This window comes from Lacerta agilis, chromosome 17 (genome assembly GCF_009819535.1).
Source record: "Lacerta agilis isolate rLacAgi1 chromosome 17, rLacAgi1.pri, whole genome shotgun sequence".
NCBI classification, from domain to species: domain Eukaryota; kingdom Metazoa; phylum Chordata; class Lepidosauria; order Squamata; family Lacertidae; genus Lacerta; species Lacerta agilis.
In genome coordinates, this window is record NC_046328.1 from 35,379,387 (window position 1) to 35,402,278 (window position 22,892).

A 22,892-nucleotide genomic window follows, 5' to 3' on the forward strand; every position below is an offset into this window, starting at 1 on the left:
CCCATCTCCGTCCCCCCCCCCCATCCCATCCCACGCTCCTCCTGGAACAAAGGACGCCTCGCCTCGCCTCTTGGCACCGTGGCGCTCGTCTGGCTATAGATGGGGCTGTGGAGCCCCGGCTCACCCCTTTCTCCCAGCGCCTGCCCACAGGAGAGAAAGGGGGGAGGAGGAGGGAGGAGGAAGGAAGGAGCAGGCGAGGCAAAGAGGGAGGGAAAGAGGGAGGGAGGGGGCGCCTCTCTCTCTCTCTCTCTCTCTCTCAGTAGGGATGTGCGCGCATCGCAAAGAGGTCCATGTCACCGGAGGTCTCTTGCTCTCCCTCTGAGAAGAAAGAGGAGCAGGAGGAAGGAAGGAGGAAGGCAACGAGGAAATAAAGAGGAAGCGAAGGAGGAAAGAGGGGGGAGAGCCATTTCTTTTCCCCCTCCTGCGAAACAGCCAGCCCAAACCTTCAGCTGCTTGCCTGTCTCCAGGAGACCAGATTTGATTCTGATTTTTCCCCCTCTCCCTCTCCCTTCTTTCTTTCTTCTCCTCCCCCCTTCCTCTCACCCACCCCCCGTCCTCCCCCACCCCCTTTTTCCTGACGGCCAGCCCCCCCCCCCCCGAGGAATGATGAAAAAAACCAATTCTACCAAGCGGGTGAGTTTGCAGCCCGCTTTCTGAAGACCCACCAAAAGCAGAGGGGTCATTGTCCAGTTTCTGTGAGGTTGGCGGGGCGCGCGGTGGGGTGTGGGGTGGGGAGCTGGGGTGTCAGAGCCTGCGTTTTTTCTGGATTATTGATTATTTTTGTTGCTGTTATTGTAAATATCGTTTCGATGCCCTTCGATTCGGCCCCCTTCCTCCAACCATTCAATTGCCTCCTGTCTCTCCCCAGCCCCCAATAGCTGGGTCTTTTAAACTGGTACAGAAGCTGAATTGTCAAGTGTTTATTATTAAAACTGCGGGTTTGGAAGTGGGTGGTGTTTTTTGGGTTTTTTTGCATTAATTCTGGGAGTATTTGAAACAACAGAGAAACCCACCACCCTTACAGAAACAACGCAGGGTGCCTATTCTCCAGATTTAAGACTGTTTACCGTGGTTGTGTGTGTGGGGGGGGGGAGAGATCCATTTGAAAACATCCAATTCTGTGTAGCCCTACATTTGCTCTTAGAAACGGGCCTCGTGCGAATATTATCATTATCGGGACCGTTAATATTATGTTGTCGCGCTCCGCGTTTTCAAAGGGTGAGAAAGCAGAAAAAACACAAAAAATTGTGATGAGTATTTTATTTTATTTTTAAGAAGAAAAGGTGAGACGCAGAGTGGGCTGGGGAACAGATTGACACAGTCTGTTTTCTTACATAATGAATGTGGAGGCGGTTTGGGGTGGTGGTGGGGTGCCAGAGGTTTGTTTTTTAAAAAATTGTTTATTGATTTGTGCATCATCATCTCTCTCTCTCTCTCTCTCTCTCTCTCTCTCTCTCACACACACACACACACACAGAGAGAGAGAGAAACCGTTAGAATTGGGATTGTTTTGTTAGTTAGTTTTTTAATAATAATAATAATAATAATAATAATAATAATAACTGGATACTTGCAAGGGAGGATCGTGGCTCAGAAAAGATTGCCAGTGGACTCTGCAGTGATAGAGGGGCCGAATCCTGCAGTCTCCGGGAAGGAAGGATGCAGGTTGGAGAGGCTTGAAATAACCCTTCCTGACAGTTTCCAATTCTCTCTCTCTCTCTCTCTCTCTCTCTCTCTCTCTCTCTCTCTCTCTCTCTGGCTTCTCTTTCCAGGGTCACCAGGATGGGAACCAGCAGCCCACTCTGCTGGAGAAGGTGGGCTGGGTCCGGAAATTCTGCGGGAGAGGCATTTTCCGGGAGATCTGGAAAAACCGCTACGTGGTTCTGAAAGGGGATCAGCTGTACATCTCGGAGAAGGAGGTAGGGTCTCTCTCTCTCTGTTGGAATCTCCTTGGAAGGCAGCCCTGCTCCCCCACCCCAGAGAGAGATGGCAACCTTTTCCCACGCCCCCCCCCACCCTATAGCTGGAGCTCCAAAACAGGAAACTGGGGGGGGGGGGGGAGAGAGAGAGAGACCACTGGCTGGGGCCTTGCCTGAGACCTAGATTTTGCAAGTGGGAAGGGAGGAAGCATAAAGGGCTGCCCCCAAAGCACACAGGCCCAGGGCCCTTGGTGCCTTTGTGGGGAATGGGGCAGCTCATTCCCAGGATGTGGGGTCAAAGGTGCTTAATGTTGAGAGGGGCCAGTTGCTTGCCAGCAGCAGCAGCAAGCAAGCAAAGGAGCCAACTCCTAGGGGCTGAGATCCCTTTGCCCCCTCCCCAATAAACATTTGAGGGGGCTGCCGCCCCCCCAAATGGATGGGCATTGCCATTCAAATGGTGTGCATGCGACGTGTCTTGGAATCGAATACGTGGGGCTTACCTGGGCCCCCCAATATTCTATTCAAGTTGGCACCCCTGGCGGCAGGGAAAGAGGTTCAAAAGCCCTTTTTGTGTCTTCACAGCTGTTGGGGAGTGGGGACGGGTGGCCTCCTGGCCAAGGGACCCAGCAGAAGATCCCGGGTTCATTCCTGGCATCTCCAGGTCGGGCTGGGAAGGTCCGAAACCTGGGAGAGGCGCTGCCTGTCAGTGCAGACAATACTGAGCTTAATGGACCCAGATGGTCAGCGTAAGATAGGTGAGGGCCGCCGCTGAGGCTGGGAGCATTTGCCCCGCATGCAGAAGGTCGCAGGTTCAATCCCCGGCGTCTCCAGGTAGGGCTACGAAAGACCCCATCTCAAACCCTGGAGCTGCCGGTCAGAGTAGACAATACTGAGATAGAGGGACCAATGGCTTCACTTGTATTAATATGGCTTTTTAGGTTCTTCCGTTAACCAGCCCTTTATTCAGGTCCATGAGGACTAGCACCCTGCTTTCTTCTTAGAGAAGAAGTGCAGGAGGTCCCAGACTCAGTCCCCAGTGGCGTGCCCAGGAAGAGAGCCGCTGCCTGTCAGTGTGGACAGTACTGAGCTAGATAGACTGACGGCCTGACTTCTGGAATGGCAAGTTCCTGAATTCTTATTTGCTAGTCCTTCCTTTGTGTTCTTGAGGACTGGAATCTTGCTTTGATTTAAAGGGAAGGCCGGTGGCTCTGCAGCTCATCACCTGCTGTGCATTCCTGTGATGGTGCTCCCCTGGCTACTGGGCCGGAGCAATGGGTGACATTATGGGTTTTCCATCCTGGGTGTCAGGAACGTTGTTTGCTTGGGGAGTTGCTCTGCATTCCATGAGCTGGAGGAGGTTCTGGGTGGCGAAGGCTCTAGGTTCAATCCCTGCTGGCAGCATCTCCGGGTAGGGATGGGAGAGATCCCCTGGAGAGTTGCTGCCGGTCAGTGTAGACAATACTGAGCCAGATGGACCAGAGGCTTCCTGTGCTTCTGTGTAGAGGACAGGGGCCTCTTCCCCCAGTTCTGCATTGTCAGCCATCCTTTCCTGGGGCAGACTGAAAATTTGCATCTTGATTTTGAGGCTTGCTTCCTCCTGCAACAGCCTTTCCTGCTTGCCAGGCCGGCTGTGAGACAAAGGGCAGGTTAAATGCAAAGACGTGTGACATATCGCAGGCCCCCTAAGTGGAAATCTCTCCCTTAGCCTTGTTAAAACCTTCATCCTTTGCGGACGATTAACCTGAGCGAGCATTAACTTGGCTGCATTGCCGTGGATGTGCCTAACACTCTTACCTGTGCCCTCTTATTTCCACCATCGCCGTGACCCGTTTGCAAAATAAAATAAAAATCCTAGGGCTAAAGAAATTATTTCATTAAATTTACGCCCCGCTTGATTGCGGGGTGGGGGTGGGGGTGGGAACAAATCTCAAAGGTTGTCGATTAAAAACTAGCAACATTTTAAGACTTTCGGAAAGTTAAAATAGCAATGGAGTAAAAACAGGATTAAAACTCACGCCAGCCGGATATTGCTTTAGATTCTTGGTCTAATCAAAAATGCTTTCAGCAGGTGTTTGCAAAAAAAAAGGCCTGTTATCAATAGGCAGGGAGTTCCACAGTGCATGTCCTTATTTATTATTTCCAAAGAAATTGCTTGGAAGTTGCACCCCAAGCTCCTAATTTTCAGGTGGGCAGGAAACGGCAGCAATTTCTCAGTGGCGAGAGACAAAAAATAACACTTTGCACGCAGCTGGAGACTACAGGGGTCTCGTTTCTAATAAGAGGTGATGTGGTTTAAACCTATTTTGCACATCCGGCCTTCTGGCCTGACTCTTCCTGACTCTCAGTTTGTCATAGCATCAGAAAGCCTAACTTTTATGCATTTGTTGAGGAGTGTTCTTCCTTCTATTTTCACTTGGAGGTGTGCGGTTTGTTTGTTTGTTTGTTGTAGCATCGTGCAGGGCACTTGTGCTTTTCACTTGTGTGAAAAGGTCGGGTCCCTGCCCCAATCAGCTTGCATTCAGAATTAAGAGGTCGGGGTTAGGATGTGCAGGATAGCAGCCAGAGAAGAACCCGGGGAGGGGCGGAAGGGGGACCGCGAATGGATGCAAACAGACACCGAGTCACCTGGGGGGGGTGAAACCTTAAAGCAGGGAGAGTTCCTAGTCCCCGTGAATGGAGAGAGATTTCTGTAGAAAGATTTCTGCAGTCCACGTGGGTTGCAAAGAAGGCTTGAAATTAGCCCTGTATGAGGACCTGTTTTTCCCACCCTTGTGGTCAGATAGGATTTGTTCCTCAGGAAGCCCTGGGAACCTGAAATGTTTGGGGTGGGGGGTGGGGGATAAATGAGACGCCCCATTGCACCATCCCGCCAATGTCTACCGTATTCCTGGCCTTACGCAATCTTGGGAAGGGAAGGGAACGGTGGATTCGCATTTCCCCGTCCTCAGTTCCCGAGACAAACAGAACAGTGGACTGCCCCTAAGGCAGGGCTGAGGAATCTAGCAGCCTTCGTAGAGTTGGAAGGGACCCCCAGGGGTCATCCAGTCCTACCCGCTGCAATGCAGTTCAGATCTTTCTGGACCCTGACTCCTGTCCATTGGTTGTGCTGGGAGATGCAGCCCAGCAATGTCTCCCCTCCTGCGCTTCCCAGCCGCTGGTATTCAGAATCATCACTGCATCCTGTGGCGGTGAGTTCCACAGTTCAACTGAAGAAGGACTTGGTTTTGCCTGTCCTGAATCCACCTCGTCAGATCCCCACAAATTCCAGCGTTATGGGAGAGGGGAGGGAAACTTTTTCTCAGCATAACTCGGTCGACTTCTATCGTTTTCTCCGCTTACTCGCTTTCCCTGTAAACTGAAAAGTCCCCAAAAGGCTTTTCGCGGGAAGAGGCTTCTCAGAAACAAGCTTTCAGAAGAGCGGGCGTTTTAATTACCATGAAACCGACCGGGCGCTTTGGTGGCAGGAAACTAAGGCATTAGAAATGCAGAGAGGTGATTAGGCGGAGAGGCAGAGAACGGGGCGATCCGGTTACAGAGACAGGTGAGGGACACCCGATCTCCAGGGTGGGTGGGCGGGTGGCTCGCTCGATGGGTAGGTGGGCGCAGGTGGGGGCGAAGGGCTTGGAGGAAGGGGCTCGTTCGGGATCCGCTATATGCCTTAAGGCTGCATAGCACACTGTGCAATTTAAAGGCGCCCCAGCGCCACCATAGACTCCTGGGAACTGTAGTTTACCCCTCGTGGAGCTACAGTTCCCAGCAACCTTCACAAACTGCAGCTGCCAGGATTCTTTGGGGGGGGGGGAATCATTTGCTATCATAGAATTGGAAGGGACCGCCAAGGATCATCTAGTCCAACCCCCCTGCAATGCCCTAAAGAATCCCTGGCAGACGGACATCCAAATTCTGCTTATAAGCCTCCCATAAAGGAGACTGCATCGCCTTCCGAGGCAGTCAGTCCGTTCCACCCTCAAACAGCTCTTACCATCAGAAACGGTTACCTAATGTGTTTTGTTGGGATCTCCTTTCTTGTAATTTGAATCGGTTGGTTCGGTTTCTACCCTCCAGAGCAGGAGAAAACAAGCTTGCTCCGTCCTCTGGGTGTCAGATATTTGAAGAAAAGCTGTCATATCTCCTCTCAGTCTCCTATTATCCGGGCTAAACATCCCCAACTCCCTCCACCATCCCTCATCTGGCTTGGTTAATAATAATAATACCGTCATAATAATAATAATAATTTTTATTGGCTCAGGGCAGCTACCACCAAATATATCATACATTAAAAACACAAAATCAAACGATTAGTTTAAAATACAATTCGGATCACGTTTAAAATCAAAATAAAATTAAGTGGGAACCCACGAATCATAAGGAATTAAAAGTGCTTTGTGTTCCCTGGAGTTCTCTGCAAGGATGTTTATGGACTGAGTTCTGACCTTTGGTTATAAAGAAAAAGAGGACATTCTGGACAATGATGTTGGAGGGAGATGGAGAGATGTCTGGTGGGTGATCCCGAGATGGCGAAGGAAAATGGTTATAAGAGGGATAGGGTGAAAATATTTAAAATATAATTAGGACGGCTCATCATGGTACCCTGAAGTCAGTGTGTTAAGAATTTATGATTTTGAACTAGTGAAGAGATATGTGAATTGATTATCAGCAGCAGTTTAAGTAAAATAAGATGTAAGATTTGATTTAAGAAGTAATATGTTGTATTATGAAGTAATTGATTTAAGTAATGGATTTAAGAAGTAAAATTAAATATTAAGAAGTTATATTTGGATATTTTGATGGCGATAGATTTAAATTTCAGAGATGAGAAGTTATTAAAGTAAATTAGAATTGGAAGCAAAGGAGAGAAAACGGGGGAAGTCCCCCAAGTAGATTCGAAACAAGATTTTTTAATTAGTGAAAGGAATGTTGGTATTCCAGTCTAGGTTTGTATCTTTGTTTATTTTTGTTTTAATTGTTGTATCTGTTGATGTTGTATTTGTTTTATTATACTGTTTTTTTGTCTTTGTGGAAAACCAATAAAATCTTTGTAAAAAAAAAAAAGTGCACCAGGGCCGGCCACTCATGCTGGTCCCATATGGGCCGATAGAAATAGCCAAAGAGGCCACTTACATACAGTGTCCCATAGAAAGAAGGGGGTCAGGCTGGGCCCGGACCAAAGGCCTGGTGGAACAGCTCTGTCTTGCAGGCCCTGCGGAAAGATGTCAAATCCTGCAGGGCCCTGGTTTCTTGTGACAGAGCGTTCCACCAGACCGGGGCCAGTGCTGAAAAGGCCCCGGTCCTGGCCGAGGCCAGTCTAACCTCCTTGAGGCCTGGGACCTCCAAAGTATTATTGTTTGTAGACCGTAAGGTCCTTCCTCCGCGGGGCATACCAGGGGAGGCGGTTAAGATTTGTGGAAGTCAAGTTTTGTGGTGCCGGTAAGCAGGGCAACCGATTTTCTCTTCCAGTCGCTGAGCTGCCATCTTTTACACCTGATGTTATTTTGGGGCCATCTCTAGAAGCCTTCTTGCACTGAACGCAACACAATTGGTCCATCAAGCTTAGTATTGCCTACACTGGCTGGCAGCAGTCGCTCTCCAAGGTTTCAGGAAGGGCGTATCTCCCAGCCTTTCAGGAACTGGCCTTCTGCATGCAAAGCCAGTTTTCCGTTTCCGTTATGAGCGGAATGTTTCATTTTTAAAATCATACCTTAAATCGAAATCCGTAAGGTGTGTGTGTGTGTGTGTTTTTGATGGACTGGTCTGAGCCGAAGGATCCAGACTGAGCTGGGAGGATGTTCCCTATCTATTCATGGTGGAATATTGAGTCCTGAAGTTCTTTCAGGAGGCCTTGACAGGGAGGGACCTAGCCAACCAGGGTTTGCGAGATAACCTCGGGTTAAGCATCCCTTGCTGCCTGGGCCTCAGCGTTGCAGGGGGTTGGGCTAGATGACCCTCTTGGTCCCTTCCAACTCTAAAAAAAGTCAACGATTCTCTGGCCTTCTCTCTTTGTCGCTGGCCCTCCAAGAGCAGTCCTTTGCCGATTCTGAGCTTCCTCTCATCCTCCCATGATGCAGGCTGTAAACAAGGCTGGGTGTTCTCCATGCTAAAAATATTTCCGAAATTATTTGCCCAGGCAACCCAAATCCTGCACTAAGAAAAGCTGGATCTCTGACCCCGCGTGAGTCATGCACACGAAGCAACTTCACGTGGTTGGTGATTTTTTTTTGCTTAATTCCTTCTGCTACGGAACTTTCTTTCTGGTTAGGTCAGTCCATGGAGCCTCTTAATCACAGGGTTGTGGGTTCGAGCCCCAAGTTGGGCAAAAAGACTCCTGCAGTACAGAAGGTTGGACTAGATGAGCCTTTGAGGTCCTCCCAAGCCCTGTGATTCTTTGTCTTCTGAGATTATGCCAGGCACTGCCGGAATATTGTAGAAGTCTGCCTTTGAACCCCTAAGGGTTAGAAATCTACTCTTTTTATTCCTGACCCCTCCCACTTAAAAGAAAGGAAAGGAAAGGAAAGTGGAAGAACGTAAGAGTCCTGCTGGATCAGATAAAATATTTCTCTACTCCAGCATCAACGGGTGTCAGTGGGGAAGGGAACGAAGGCAACAGAGGTAGACTGCTCCTGAACTTGGAGTTCCACTTAGACAGCAGGACTAACAGCCATTGTTAGGCCTCCTTCCCTGCCCCCAATGAATTTGTCTAATCTGATTTAAGAGCCATTTAAGCCAGCGGCCAATTGCAATACTGCAAATACGGCAAATTCCGTCCAGTTTGCAGGACGGTGAATTCCATTTATTTACATGTAGGTTATTGCAATTCTATCCCACCTTTTTTCTCGAGGGAGCTGAAGGTGCCATGCATGGTTCTCCCTCTGCTTATTCCCTTGTGGGGGAGGCTAGGCTGAGAAGGAGGGACTGGTCCTCAAGTTCACCCCTGATGACCTCCGTGACTGAGTGGCAGGATTTGAACCCTGGTCTCTCCCAGGTCCTAGTCTGACACTCTAACCACTATACAACACTGCCCCCTATACACCAACCACCATCTTCTAGTTGCTGGGGGGTGGCGGATTGGCACATAATTCACTTTAACTGAGACCCTAGACTTGAAAGACAGCCTGTTTCTTTTTTTCCCTTTGGCCCTGAAAGCCCCCCTCCCAACCCCCCCAACCCCAAATCTAGGCCTCAGCTTGACATGTGCTCAAAATGCCGCTTATTGTTTTCTGGGGGGGGGGGGCGGGGGAGAGCGTTGATCCTTGCCCGCCACCCGAATTCACCTCTCGTAATTAATCCCGATACCGTGCTAAAATGCATTTGATACGAGCCTTGGAGAAGGTGTGCGGATCGATGGCCCTGGAGAGCAAAAGTCTGTGTTTATTGATGTGTGTGAAAGAGAGCGGGGTGGGGGGAGCAATTCCAGCCGTGGCCTCTGCTGCTCCTGGGGCGGAAGAGTGGAAGCTCTCTCTCTCTCACACACCCCTCCAAGACAGGAGGATGCCAGATTCCTGCAGGCACACGGAAGCTTTTTGCTTTAAATTTTAATCTAACGTTAAAACTGCTCCATCCGTTTACTTAATGCACTAGCTCTTAGCAGATTCCCCCGGCGTTAAGTTTGGAGCATCACTGCCGGTCAGTGCGGGCAATACTAACCCCGATGGACCCATAGTCTTGACTCTGCAGAAGGCGTCTTAGGTTCTTGTTCAAACCGGCCACTCATTCACAAGCCATTCTGGCAAGTGGATGGCTTGCCGGTTAATGACCAATGGTAACAATGACCATGAGGACTAGAATCTTACTTTATTTATTTTTTAAATGAGGGCTGTAGCTCTGTAGTCCTGGGTTCAATCCCCAAAGGCATCTCCAGATCAGGCTAGATGGAGCGATAGTATCTGGTTCAGCTTGCGATGGCCCATTTACAGATCGGGAAAGAGCGCGGATGAGTTGGGGAAATCTCTGTGAATCTGTCTAATCTAGGGGTGGCCAGAAGGGACGCGGGTGGCACTGTGGGTTAAACCACAGAGCCTAGGGCTTGCTGATCAGAAGGTTGGCGGTTCGAATCCCTGCCACAGGGTGAGCTCCCGTTGCTCAGCCCCTGCTCCTGCCAACCTAGCAGTTCAAAAGCACGTCAAAGTGCAAGTAGATAAATAGGTACCGCTCTGGCGGGAAGGTAAACGGCGTTTCCATGCGCTGCTCTGGTTCGCCAGAACCGGCTTTATCATGCTGGCCACATGACCCGGAAGCTGTACGCCGGCTCCCTTGGCCAGTAAAGCGAGATGAGCGCCGCAACCCCAGAATCGTCCGCGACTGGACCTAACGGTCAGGGGTCCCTTTACCTTTAGGGGTGGCCAGCTCCCAAGAGACTGCGATCTACTCACAGAGTTAAAAACTGGCAGGTTCAGGTCAAAGTTGTTGAGCTTTTTTTTTTTAGGAAGGAGGTAAAATGTTGAGCTTTTTTTAGGGGAGCCACAGTTGTTCGGCTTCTTTGGGGGGAGCCAATGATCTACCACAGACGTCCAGTGATCTACTGCAGACATCCAGTCTACCTGTTTGTTGTGGCCATTGCTGTCTCCTGTGGCAGGGAGTTCCGCTGTTTCAACTGTGTGAAGAAGTCCTTTTTTTTATTAAAGATTTTCTTGGTTTACAAAATGTCTCTCGCATTTTTCCATGTAACATTTTTACAGATCAATTTTGGTTGTCGAGACATTAGGCAGAGAAGGGGGAAGGAGGTGGGTGGGATGGGGGGAGGGTGGGGTGGGGGGCGATGTTTCTATTTTCCTTAGTGTTTGTAGGATTTGGTGTCAGCATCGGTTGTGTTGGTTCTCTGTTGCTCGCTTGTGTTTCTTTGGCGGTGAGAGGTCGCGATTGGCGTAGGGTGTGCTTGTTCCTTTGTGGTTGGCTGTGTTGATCTTTGGTTTTCTGTGTGAGTGGGGTGGGTGGGTGTTTTGGATCAGGTTAGCGTGAGGAAGTCCTTTTTATCTGTCCTGAGTCTTCCAACTTTCAGCTTCGCTGGATATCCCTGAATTCCAGTATTAGGAGAGAGGGTGAAAAACTTTTCTCTATCTACTCTCTCCATGATATGCATGATTTTATAAACTTCTATCATTTCGCCTCTTACTTGCCGATTCTCTAAACTAAGAACTACCAAAGTCCTCAACGTTTCGTCGTAGGGGAGTCTCTCCATCCCCTTGATCATTTGGGTTCCCCTTTTCTGAACCTTTCCCAGCTCTTCAGTACCCTTCCTGAGGTGAGGCGACCAGAACGGTGCACAATATTCCAAATTCGGCCGCACCGCTGATCGGTATCGCGGCATGACAATATTGGCAAATTTCCATTCCTTTCCTCGTGATCCCCAGCGTGATAAACCTTCCCCAAGGACTCTCTCCCCTCTGCTTCCCAACGAACTGCTCCATTCGCCGGCTCACAGGCATAGATTTTTATGCTGCCGAGCTACCCGTGCGCCCATGTGCTCACAGAGGCGCGCATGACATGCCCTTCCCCTTCCCCCAAATTGATTTGCGAGAGTTGAGCATAAGCTGTGTTAGGTCAACCTGACGTGAGCGCCAATCGATATCGCCGTCCCTCCGTTCTGCAATGGAGAAAATTGCATTTATTTGCGGCTCCCTAGCTGCAATGAAGAATGGCGCTCCATTAAGCTGCCTCTGAGCTTCCCTCCACCCCATCCTTTGCTCTTTCTTCCCTCCCAAATCCCTGTGGTTTTGGAGGGTGTTGGGAGCGGTGCGACGGCGCGATCGTTCCCTCGTGGTGCGGACACACTTGTTTTGGGACGCCTCCCACAAGTCGGACGGGCTTTGCTAGCTTTAGAAACGCTACCAGAGCCAAGCACAGGGCAACTAAAGAACTGGAAAAGGGAAAGGAAAGGACAAGCCGAATTATCAAGGGCATAGAAAGAGGCAAGGTTGCAGCATTTGGGATTTTTTAGCTTAGAGAAAAGGCAAACAAGAGGCTACGTGTTTATAAAACTCTGCCTGGCATGGAGAAATCGGACAGAAAAGAGTTTTCCTCCCTCTCTCGTAACGCTAGAACTTGTGGAAGTCTAAGGAAGTTGAATGCTGGGAGATTCAGGGCGGACTTCTTCACGCAGCGCAGAATTAAACTTTGGAACTTCCTTCTGCAGGAGGCTGTGACGGACATTAGCCTAGAAGGCTTTCATAGAGGATTAGACAGATTCATGTAGAAGCGAGCTACTAACTTGGCATTAGACTGAGATCTGGATGGTACGCTGTTGCTGTTTTTCCTCCTGTGGCCAGTGAATGTGTCCGTTTGGAAATGGATCCCAGGAAGGAAAGGGGAGCATGACCGCCGGGTTCAAGCCCAACGTGGGTCCACGTTCTTCTGTGCTGGGGTTTAATTCCTCTCTGAGGACAAAAAGCTTTAGGAGCGATGGCGGTGGTGGTTTTATTTCACGTGTCGCAAATCCTGCATTGGCTGCGGGTCTCGAGCGGCTTAAAGTGAGCTATCCTGCCTTGCGCACAGCAGAGATTCTGGCCCAGTTAAAAATAGACGGCGCTCATCCTCCTCCCTCCCCCTTGACTTTTTGTTCCTGCCCACTTCCAAAATGCACCAGATAATAGCGCAGGGATGTTGGTTTTCCTTCTGCTAAACCGTAGGCGTGCTCATCGCTCCTCAAAGCTGACTTTTGCAGATGGATTTAAGATACCCATGTCGTTTTTAATTCCACATTTTGCTTTTGTGGCTTTTCGGGACACCCCGCCCCACGATATTTCCAAGTGCTGGACGGTTTAAAACAAAGAACTATCTTCCATATGTACACGTCCAATAGGAATGCAGTAAACCTGCATTCCTATTGGACGTGTCCACATACAGCAGGCATGTCCAAAGTCCATTTCAGGGGGCCTTATCCAGCCCGCTGGTCACGCACACGGTCACGCACACGAAAGCTCATACCAAGAACAAACTCAGTTGGTCTCTAAGGTGCTACTGGAAACTATTTTCTATTTTGTTTCGACTATGGCAGACCAACACGGCTACCCACCTGTAAGTAGTAGTAGTAGTAGTAGTCATTTGCACTTTTAAAAGCAGCTGCAAGCATGGTTAACTTATGGGATTTGCTGCCACAAGAGGCATTGCCAAAGGTGGTAGTTCTTTCACCATATTGCTTCTAAATAACCAGGAAATGTTTTTCCACCTGTAAAACTTGAAAACTTAAAAAAAAAAAAAAAACTTTTTAAAGGAAATGTTTGTCCACCTGGCCTGGCGGTTGTACTTTTTACAACAACAGTGTATCCTGCAGAAATCTGCAGGTGTGGCTTCCCCAGCTATGGAGATAAATGCTTTCCAATTAAGTGGCAGCTCACGGCACAGCTGCAGTGGGAAGCTGAAAAGCCGGCAACCCTTTTCGGCTGGAATCCCACCTTAGTGAGCAGAGAGGGCCGTGAGCAGATGGAGGAGTCGCTCTGCCTCTTCATCTCCAGGGTGCGATCCTGTAACACCCGCCATCCAAACGGGTGCAGTCAACTGCTGAACTGCAGTGGGGACCAGGACCCTGTAAGCCTTAGCCTCCCTGTGGGAACTACAGTTCCCAGGATGCTTTGTGACTGGGGAAGTCAGAAGGCAGTGATTCCCATTCCAATCTGCATTCATCACAACCAACGCTGTTTTCATTCTGCTGCATTTCGGTTTCTTCCTGTCTGCTAACGTTTCTTCCTGTCTGCTATCCAATGTAATTGACTTGATTATTGACGCAGGTTACAAATGCCATTTACGCAAGTTACTGATGTCATGACTCATGAATGCTGGATGCAATTTAAATGTGGGGTGACAGCAACTGTAATCAATTAGGTATTGTCTGTGGACTGAAAGCAGCAGCAGCAGCAGCAGCAAATGCCAATCAATATTTGCTGATATTTGTTGATTCCCATCACGGAGAGGGGACAAATAAGTCAACCTTGGCCATTTTGCTTCCGTCAGAATCCTCCGATGTCTGATTTCGTTGTGTTAAGCCGGGATAGTTAAACCAGTTGAGGGTTTGTAGTGTGTAGAGACGGAACCAGCAATCAATCGCAAATGAAAGACTCTCACTGAACTTGTGTCCCCACTGTGTATGTGTTTGTTATTCCCTGCCTGCAGGTAAAAGACGAGAAAAACATTCAGGAAGTGTTTGACTTGAACGATTACGAGAAATGCGAAGAGCTCAGGAAATCAAAAAGCAGAAGCAAGAAGAACTACAGCAAGTTCTCTCTCGCCCACTCCAAGGAGCCTGGGAACACAGTAAGTCTTCCCTATCGCCCCCACCCAGAGTGATTCCTGGCTCCTGGTTAAACTATGGAACTCCCTGCTGCAGGATGTGGCAGGAAATGGATGGTCCTTCCTGCATCCTTGGACTCCAGCTCCCATCAGCCCCCAGCCAAGGTGGACTATGGTCCATCAGCCAGTCTCTTCATTACAGTCAGTGGCCAGTATTTAAAAATCTATAAGCTAGTACCAGACAAAACAAGACAGAGAGCCATAACAACACAATGACTAATAACTGAAGCATACTATAGAATGCCAGGCGCAGAAAATAAAGCCGTAAGTTCGTTAAAATTAATCCCCGGTGAGTTTTACTTGCTGCAGAACAGTATTTAGCTCCCAGCTTAGAAGAGATGGATGCATCCCGATCTGAGAGGAGTTTTAAAAAAGCATAAAATTCACCCGATCGCCCTGGGAGTTTCCGTAAAAAGGAGTTTCCAATAAAAATCCTGTGTTGAATCACGATAAAAGAGCAACGCATAAGAATAGTTGCTTCCACCTCTCCAGATTTGCTGGGGAGTTTGTGTTGACCATGGGGGGTTATATATATATATATATTGCAGCCTCCCCTCCTGTAGATGTAAGGTAAGCCATCCTGCAAGGTTAAAGGGTCAGTGGTCAGCAGTTAGGGGAAATGGAGCCCAATGTCCCCTTGAGGCTTTGCAGACTTCCCAGCCCTGGGATAGTAATGGCACCCGAGGAAACCAGAATTTCGTCACTGCTCAAAAACTATAGAACAGTGAGTGAATCTTGACTTGCATCTCCTTTAATGGGAGACAAGGAAAGAAGAAGAAGAAGAAGAAGAAGAAGAAGAGGAGGAGGAGGAGGAGGAGGAGGAGGAGGAGGAGGAGGAGTTTGGATTTGATATCCCACTTTATTACTACCCGAAGGAGTCTCAAAGCGGCTAACATTCTCCTTTCCCTTCCTCCCCCACCACAAACACTCTGTGAGGTGAGTGGGGCTGAGAGACTTCAAAGAAGTGCGACTAGCCCACGGTTACCCAGCAGCTGCATGTGGAGGAGAGGAGACGCGAACCCGGTTCCCCAGATTACGAGTCTACCGCTCTTAACCACTACACCATACTGGATGTAATAAAGCAAGGTTTAACTGATCCCCTCTCAGACACCTTAGCTTTAAGCATGGTTTTGCATTACTATTTGTTTTAGTTTGAGAATTCATGCCCCGCTCAGCCAAAAGGGCTCCAGGAGAGGCTTACCTACAATTAAAATACATGACAGTCCCTGCCCACACAGGCTTACAATGTAAACGAGAATGGCACACGAGGGGGAAATGTGGACAAGGAGGGAAGAGGGGGAAATCAAAACTCAGGCACAGATTTCCAAACAGTTGTCCTGATGGAAGAGGCCTTCTGCTTCCCATCTCTCCTGATGGGATGGCTGCCCCCAGGTGACAGGTGAGGGGAAAGGAGGCCTGAGGGAACTGGCCTGCCGAAGCAGAGCTAATGGAGGGAGCTCTGTTTTCCAGAGCCAGGCTGTCACCTGGATGCTTCAAAAAACCAAACGGGTTGTAAGCGGGTTTTGTATTTCCACGCACTGTTAGGGATTCTCTCTTCCACTAAGAAGCTGTTAGGCGCTGGTGCATCTGACGTAGAACGGACGCCATCTTCCTTTGGGTTTGTTGACAGCGTGACATTCGCAGGACGACTGGCAGCTGATGCGTGTTCCTTCTCTCCTAGGCACCTAACCTTGTCTTCCTGGCTGTGAGTCCTGAAGAAAAGGAGTCCTGGATCAATGCTCTCAACTCTGCGATAACTCGGGCCAAGAACCGCATCTTGGACGAGGCAAGTAACCTTTGGGGAATGAGGGGTTCAGGGGCAGAGAATCTGCTTCGCGTGAAGAAGGTCCCAGGTTCAGTGCCAGAAGGCATCTTCTGGGTAGGACTAGACAGGCCAGTACTCTGACCTGGAGCAAGGCATGTTCCTATTTAATCCGGCCCTTTGGTTCAGAATCATGAGGACTAGAGTCTTTATTTTTAAGCGGAGGACCATAGCTCAGCGGCAGAGAACCTGTTATGCATCTAAGGAGATCCCAGGTTTGATCCTTGATGGAATCTCCACCTAGGGTTTGGAATATCCCCCGTTTACGAAACCCTGGAAAGCTGCTGCCAGTAAGTGTTGACAATACTGAGCCAGGTGGACCCCAACCATCTGACTCTGCATAATGTAGCTTCCTCTGTTCCTGCGATGTGGGTCTTGTGCCCCCCCCCAATCTGTTCAAGGGGTTGCCCTTGGAAAGTTGCCTTGGAGTTGTTTTTACGAGCAAAGCAATTAGTAATAATCTATTACAGTAGTATCTCTGGTTGCGAACAGGATCCGTTCCGGAGCTCTGGCCGCATCCCGAGGAATTCGCAAGCAGAGGTGCCGCTTCTGTGCATGCACACGGTGCGGTTTAGTGGTTCTGCGCATGTGCACGGCGCAGTTTATACTTCCGGGTTTGCCGCGTTCGAATCCTGAAAGATACACAACCAGCGGTGTGCGTATCTAGAGGTACCTCTGTAGTTGTTTTGCTCGTAAAATTACCTACTTACTTAATTGTTCCTCCTCCCAGGAACAATGAGAAATGGACATGGTTTGTATTCATTCATTCATTCATTCATTCATTCATTCATTCATTCATTCATAGCATTTCTTCTCTTCCTTTCAGCCAAAAAAAAAAGGCTCCCAGAGCAGCTTAACGTACAGTCAAAACAAGAGAGTTCCTTCCCGCACAATCTGAAAGCAAACAAAACCACAGCACGCAAGGGAAAATGGACTGGGAGGGAAGAGGAAAACATTGCGCTCATGGCAGGCTAAACAAAGGGGCCTCTGCTGGGTTGTAGTCTCCCACAGCGAAGCTTTTGAGACCCCCCCCCCTCCCCACTGCCTCCAAGATCCCTTTTGTTTCTCCACAGGTTGCCCCCCTTTCCCTTTGCTGCCATCCTCCCACCCACTGTAACGTGAGCTTATATAAAGAGCTGCCTCTGCTCGGAGTTTTAAACAGTGCGATTGAATTAAGGAACCCTTTTTTTAAAAAAAAGGAAGGAAGAAAGAAGAACCGAGACTACAGTCTGCTGTCTCCGATATCGCCGGGGCCATCTGTCTCTCTTTTTTGATCACTCTGCCTTTGTGGGCCTGTGACTCATTCTGCATCTGTAGAGCAGGGCAGAGTCGAGAGTGCTGCTAAATTTAGGGGAAGACCGAGGGGCGGCCACAGTGAGAATTTCTTGCTTTTATTTAAAGGCTGGGTTGCGGTTCCGCCTTTTGATCCGTAATAATCCCCGGAGGCAGCGATGCTTCTGAATGCCGGTTGCTGCGACCCCCAGGCAGGAGAGAGTGTTACTCTTGCGCTCAGATCCCACTTGCTGGTTTCCCATTGGGGCACCTGGTCAGCCACTGGGAGGATAGGATGCTGGACTAAGCATCCTATCCTTTGGCCTGAATCAGCAGCAGCAAGACCAAAGAAGAGATTTATTCACATGGTGCATTGTTCGACTATGGGACAATGGCCACCTCCTTCCCTACAGACCCTCTTGGGTGCTGAGATGGGCAGAGGGGGCCCTCTTGGTTGTTGCAGAGGCTCAGGGGATGGGGGCCTTCTCTGTGGTGGCCCCTAAGCTGTGCAACACCCTCCCTGCAGAGATGTGCCTGCCACCTTCATTGCACACCTTCCAGAGGATGCTAAAGATGCGCCTCTTTGCTCAGGCTTTTGGCACCCGGGGTGCATGTTTTTTGGAAAACCCCCCTTATTTTGTGATTGTGAGTTATTTTAAACTGTTTTTAACGTTGCGTTTTAATGGCTGTAACTCACCCTTGGACCTTAGGATATTATCGTTGTCCTTAAATGTATTACCTCCAGCCCTTGGCATTTGCTCTGGGGTTGGCTGTGCTAGGGCAGAGGTCGGGAACCTTAGGCCTGGGGGCCAAATGTAGCCCTGCAAATTCTCCTCCCAGGCAGAGGTGTAACCATGGTCCCTGGCGCCTTCGGCAAAGAGCTGTATCGCCGCCGCCCCTCGCTGAAAAATCACTTTACAGCAACAGCCACGTTAGAATTTACTACATTTTACGCAACCCAATTGCTCGAAACGTCTGGAGCGAGGGCAGGGAGGAAGGGCAGAAAAAATTGTACGGCTTTGTGCCACGGTGCGAGAAGGATGGGAAGCATCTCCTGTGTTTGATCTCAGTGTGACAGGAGCGGTGATCTCCCCACACATCATATACTCCAGGGGTGGCCAAATCCCAAGAGACTGCGATCTACTCACAGAGTTAAAGACTGGCAGTGATCCACACCCTTTTTGGGGGTTCAGGTCAAAGTTGTTGAGCTTTTTTCTAAAGGAGGAGGAAGGACCTGTTTTTTGGGGGGTGCAAGGCAAAAATATTCAGCTTTTTTGAGCTTCTTTTTAGGGGAGCCAAACTTGTTGTGATCTACCACAGACGTCCAGTGATCTACTGGTAGATCATGATCTGCCTGTTGGACGTGCCTGAAATTATACTCCATAGTCCAATAGGTGGCATTTAAGCCCCCGGTGGGGCCCAGTTTCACCAACCCCTAGGTACACCTCTGTGCCCAGGCCACACCCCTCACCAGCTCTGTTTTGCGCCCCCATTGAATGCTTTTTCCTGTCCTTGATCGCTGGTCATGCTGTCCGCTTGCCTGGATGGATGACAGAGGGGTGTTTGTGTGTAGAAACTAGCCCACTGTAGAAAAGAAAAATGTTACATTCCCATGTCTGTCTGGTTTCCCCACTGGCCTTGTCTACCACTAGGATGTGGTCCCACAAGACAGCTGCATGGAAGGGAACGTGGCCCTTGCCAGGGAATGTGCTGCGCTAGGGTGACAGAGCGCTTGAATCCACTATGCGCCAACCGGTATTCCAGAATGGGCTCCAATCCTGGAAAATTCTGACCGCCTGGAGTTGACCCTTGGCCCAACAGGTTTTGCAGCGTGATGCTCAGCTTTGACCAAAGTGTGCTTGCACCTCCTGTTGGGCATGCTCCATGCCTGGAACGTTGGCCGGCAGCACACTTCCGAGCAGCGCATGTCTCTCCAGAGGATTTGCAGCCCTGCAAATTCTGGAGCCTCTGCCAGGCAGCAGTCAAGCCGTTTTCGACCCCGAAAGAGATTCCAGCTAATTGTTGCGAGTAATGAATACGCCGCAGAGTTCTAGGCTATGCTGACGGATCACCTCCTTGCAGGGAGCCAAAACGAGAGGGATAAATTATTCACCGCGACCCGCCGCGCTGGCCTGTCGTCGTGACAAACTGACCGCGGGTGTGCTTGTGTTGCATTTTAGGTGACCGTGGAGGAGGAGAGCTACCTCGCCCACCCGACTCGCGACAGGGCCAAGATCCAGCACTCCAGGCGGCCGCCGACCAGGGGGCATTTGATGGCCGTGGTACGTTAAGGCAGGAAATCGGGTTCCCCGCTTCCAACAGTGCACACTCACAACTGGACATGGGAAATGTATATGTGCAGTACAATCTCATCTTACGCAGGGGTTCGGTTCCAAGGGTTTAGTGCACGCACGGAAAGGCAGATATTCAAACCACCCCTGTGTGAGCATATCTAGAGTCCTGGAACTAGCACATTGTGCACGTCTCGCTCCCCAAGCAAGGCAGAGAGCTCAAAAGCTTCCCACACCAGGAAAACCCAGCGCAGAAAAGGCTTTCAAGCTCTCTGCCTCATTTGCCAGGCAAGGCCCACTCAGCACATTGGCTGCAGGCTACAGATGCTCACGCAAGATCTCGCGGGAACTCAGGCGGCCCCACGTGACCTCACGAGAGCATCCCGGAGCCCGCACGCACGCCGAGTGGGGCTCGCTCAAGCAAGGCAGAGAGCTCAAACGGCCTTTTCACGCCAGGGAAGCAAAAAGAACTTTCGAGCTCTCTGCGTTGCTTGCTTTTAACTTGCAGAATTTGAACCAGCCGGACTTCAACCACCTATGTCTGAAACTGCGCAAATTAAGTGCACATCAGATGGCAATTGCTGGAAATCACGGGAGATGAGGTTGTGTTCAGGCCCTGGTTGCAGGTTTCCCATTGAGGCATCTGGTTGGCCACTGTGAGAACAGGATGCTGGACTAGATGGGCCATTGGCCTAATCCAGCAGGATCTGCTTATGTTTGTATTTGATCCGGGGGGGGGGGGGTTGTGTGTGTGTCAGATGGCATAAGCATGCATGTTTTGTTTTCTTTATACGCATGCAATAGTTGACTGATTCATTGGGCATAGGAAGTTGCAACTATGGATCAGAGCCGAATTCTTCATTTCCGTCCTTGGTATTGGGTTACCTGGCACAAAAAGAGCACTTGTGCTCTGTGCCTTGCTGCAGAGGGGTTATTGTGGCATGCCAGCTCTAGAAGACTAGGGGTGCTTGGATGGGGGTGTCTCCAAGGGAGTGGTTTGTGTCCATGTGTTTTTGTGTTTATGTGCCGTCCCAGGAACGTCATCCCTGCGTAAGATGCGACCGCGTTGTTGTATCAGTGGGTTGATTTGTGATGCCTACAGGCACGACGCTCCAAAATAATTCTCAAAACACGTAGCCCTTATCTCTCTCTCTCTCTCTCCCTGCCCCACGACCTCTGTAGGCATCTACCTCAACGTCCGACGGAATGTTGACCCTCGATTTGATCCAGGAAGAGGACACTTCCCCGGAAGACCACGGCACCTGCGAGGAGAGCTTCCGGGTGGACCTGGACAAATCGGTGGCCCACCTCTCGGCCGGGCGGCGGCGTTCGGATTCCGAGAACGTGAAGCCCGCGGAGAAAAGCCGGACGAACAGCCTCCCGAGGCGGGAGGTGGCGTCTTGGGACAAGTTCTCTCAGCGCACCGACTCCTTGGAGAAGGGTACCATGTACACCCCTCAGGTTCCGAAGAAGCTCTCCCACCTGGAGAAAAACAAATGTGCCTCCATGGAGGAGATCCTGTCGTGCCGGGACTCTTCCTCGGCACACCGGGCGGTGCTGAGGAAAGGGCTGGAGGAGCAGCTGGCCTCGGCCGGGCCAGAGCAGCTGGGCCGGATTCAGGAACTCGTTGCATTGAAACTTGAAAAGACCCAGGAACTGCTGGCAGAGGTGAGGGGCTACACCGAGGGGAGACGGAAGGCCAAGGACCCCACTTCTGCCGCCGCCACCACCATCGCCTCCTCTCCCTCCTCCTCTTCGTCTTCTTCCAAGTTGGACTCGGAGGCCATCTTGCAGGAGACGGAGCGGCTGCTGGGGGAGGCCTCGTCCAACTGGAGCCAGGCGCAGAAAGTGCTGCAGGAGGTGCAAGAACTGAGGGGCCTGTACAAGCAGCTCGAACTGCAGCTCTCGGACCCCAAATCCAAACAGAACGCGCAATCGCAGTACAGGAAAAGTATGATGTGAACGGAGGCCCGCTTTGGGCCCTCTTAGGCGGGAAGGACAGGGTGTGTTAGGGCGGCTAGGAAGAGGGTCAAGAGGGTTGGTATGTACCTTTTTATTACCACTATTATTATTTACAGTGTTTGATGCTGACGAGGTGCCTGTTCTCATCCAATCCTAATTTCTCACCAGTTTGATTTGCCGTCCTTCTTTGGCCCCCTATCACCCCCTCGCTTTCCCCTTCTCCAGCCCCAAACAAACACATTCCAATAAATCAGTTTGTATCCATGTTTTTAATTTTATTTTGGGGGGCTTCGTTTTCCTCAGCTTTCTCTCGCTCCAAAACAATATCGAGTCTCTTTTTCAAAGAGGATAAAGGATTCTAGGTTTGCGGCAGGAGGGCTTATTTTTTATTTTTTTTGTAGTTTGGTGGCAGGGCACAGAATCTGTAACAATAATTTCTTTCTGGAGGAGGCTTCCAAATGGAAACTGTTGAGGTCCTCAACCTGAGCGCGGAGAGGATGGAGCAAATGAGAGCATCCCAGTAGATTTCTCCAGTTCTCCAAAAGTCCCTGGAGATTTAGACTGACTTTGGAGGCCCAGGATGTGGGTTTCTTCCCACAAAACAGCAGATTTAATCCGCTACTAGTCCCTCCAGATCCAAATCTCTCTCGCTCTACAATATCTGCTCTTCGGGCTCTCACTCCGAGCCACTCTGCCATTTGGGCGGTCGTTCCTTTGCGCACGGTGCCCACCTTGGCCTTCGTCCAAAACCATGCCACAAAGGCAGCCTTAAACTATGCAGAAAAAATCATTTCCGTTTCCCTGACGTTTCCAAACCAAATCAATTCAGCTCTGTGCTTGAGCACAAGTCGGGAAACATCAGATTGAATTGCACCCCAATTTTTAAAACTTTTAGTCGACTGCTCTTGCTCTCTGATGGAATTCCCGTTGTCTTTTAAGTTCTACACGACCGGCAACAGGGTTTTTGGGTATACATTCATGAGTCATGCTAAACAACAACAACAACACACATTGATGTCACCGATTGGCCTGTTATTATGCACATCCCACACAGCCTTCCTAAAAACTGCTTTGTACAGTCAAGTGCAGCTCACGAGTTAGCAAAGCACGTGACTCAGTTTGCAAGAAAAGCTGTGACTCACGAGATCTGGGATCCTTCATCAGAGTTCTCACGTTGCAAGAGGCCCGTAGGCAGATTCTGCCCTTCTCATGATGTTAGTTTCTTGCGTGGCTTCGAGGATATGTTTCATCACCCGTATCTTTGCAAATACAATGTGCAAAAGGGCCCCAATCATTCCTGGTAACTAACACCAAGTCCTCTCTCTCTCACACACTCTCTCTCTCTCCTCC

At 49.9% G+C, this 22,892-nt stretch overlaps 1 protein-coding gene across 1 annotated transcript; it reads left to right on the forward strand.

Annotated features, from left to right (window-relative positions):
- Positions 1 to 580: 580 nt before the first annotated feature.
- PLEKHO1 (pleckstrin homology domain containing O1) lies at positions 581 to 21,815 on the forward strand. The gene is made up of 6 exons (XM_033174867.1): positions 581 to 633; positions 1,773 to 1,919; positions 14,019 to 14,159; positions 15,877 to 15,981; positions 19,470 to 19,571; positions 20,763 to 21,815. Exons 1-6 carry the CDS (start codon positions 604 to 606, stop codon positions 21,540 to 21,542), a joined length of 1,305 nt encoding a protein of 434 aa, XP_033030758.1. The 5' UTR covers positions 581 to 603; the 3' UTR covers positions 21,543 to 21,815.
- The last annotated feature ends 1,077 nt before the right edge of the window (positions 21,816 to 22,892 follow it).

Bases quoted from the DNA above. Each gene is read 5' to 3' on its own strand.
- PLEKHO1 (XM_033174867.1), top strand. From the start codon at position 604: ATGATGAAAAAAACCAATTCTACCAAGCGG. The intron at 14,160-15,876 runs GTAAGTCTTCCC...CTTCTCTCCTAG, and splicing joins CCAAGGAGCCTGGGAACACA to GCACCTAACCTTGTCTTCCT. The intron at 19,572-20,762 runs GTACGTTAAGGC...CGACCTCTGTAG, and splicing joins GGGGGCATTTGATGGCCGTG to GCATCTACCTCAACGTCCGA.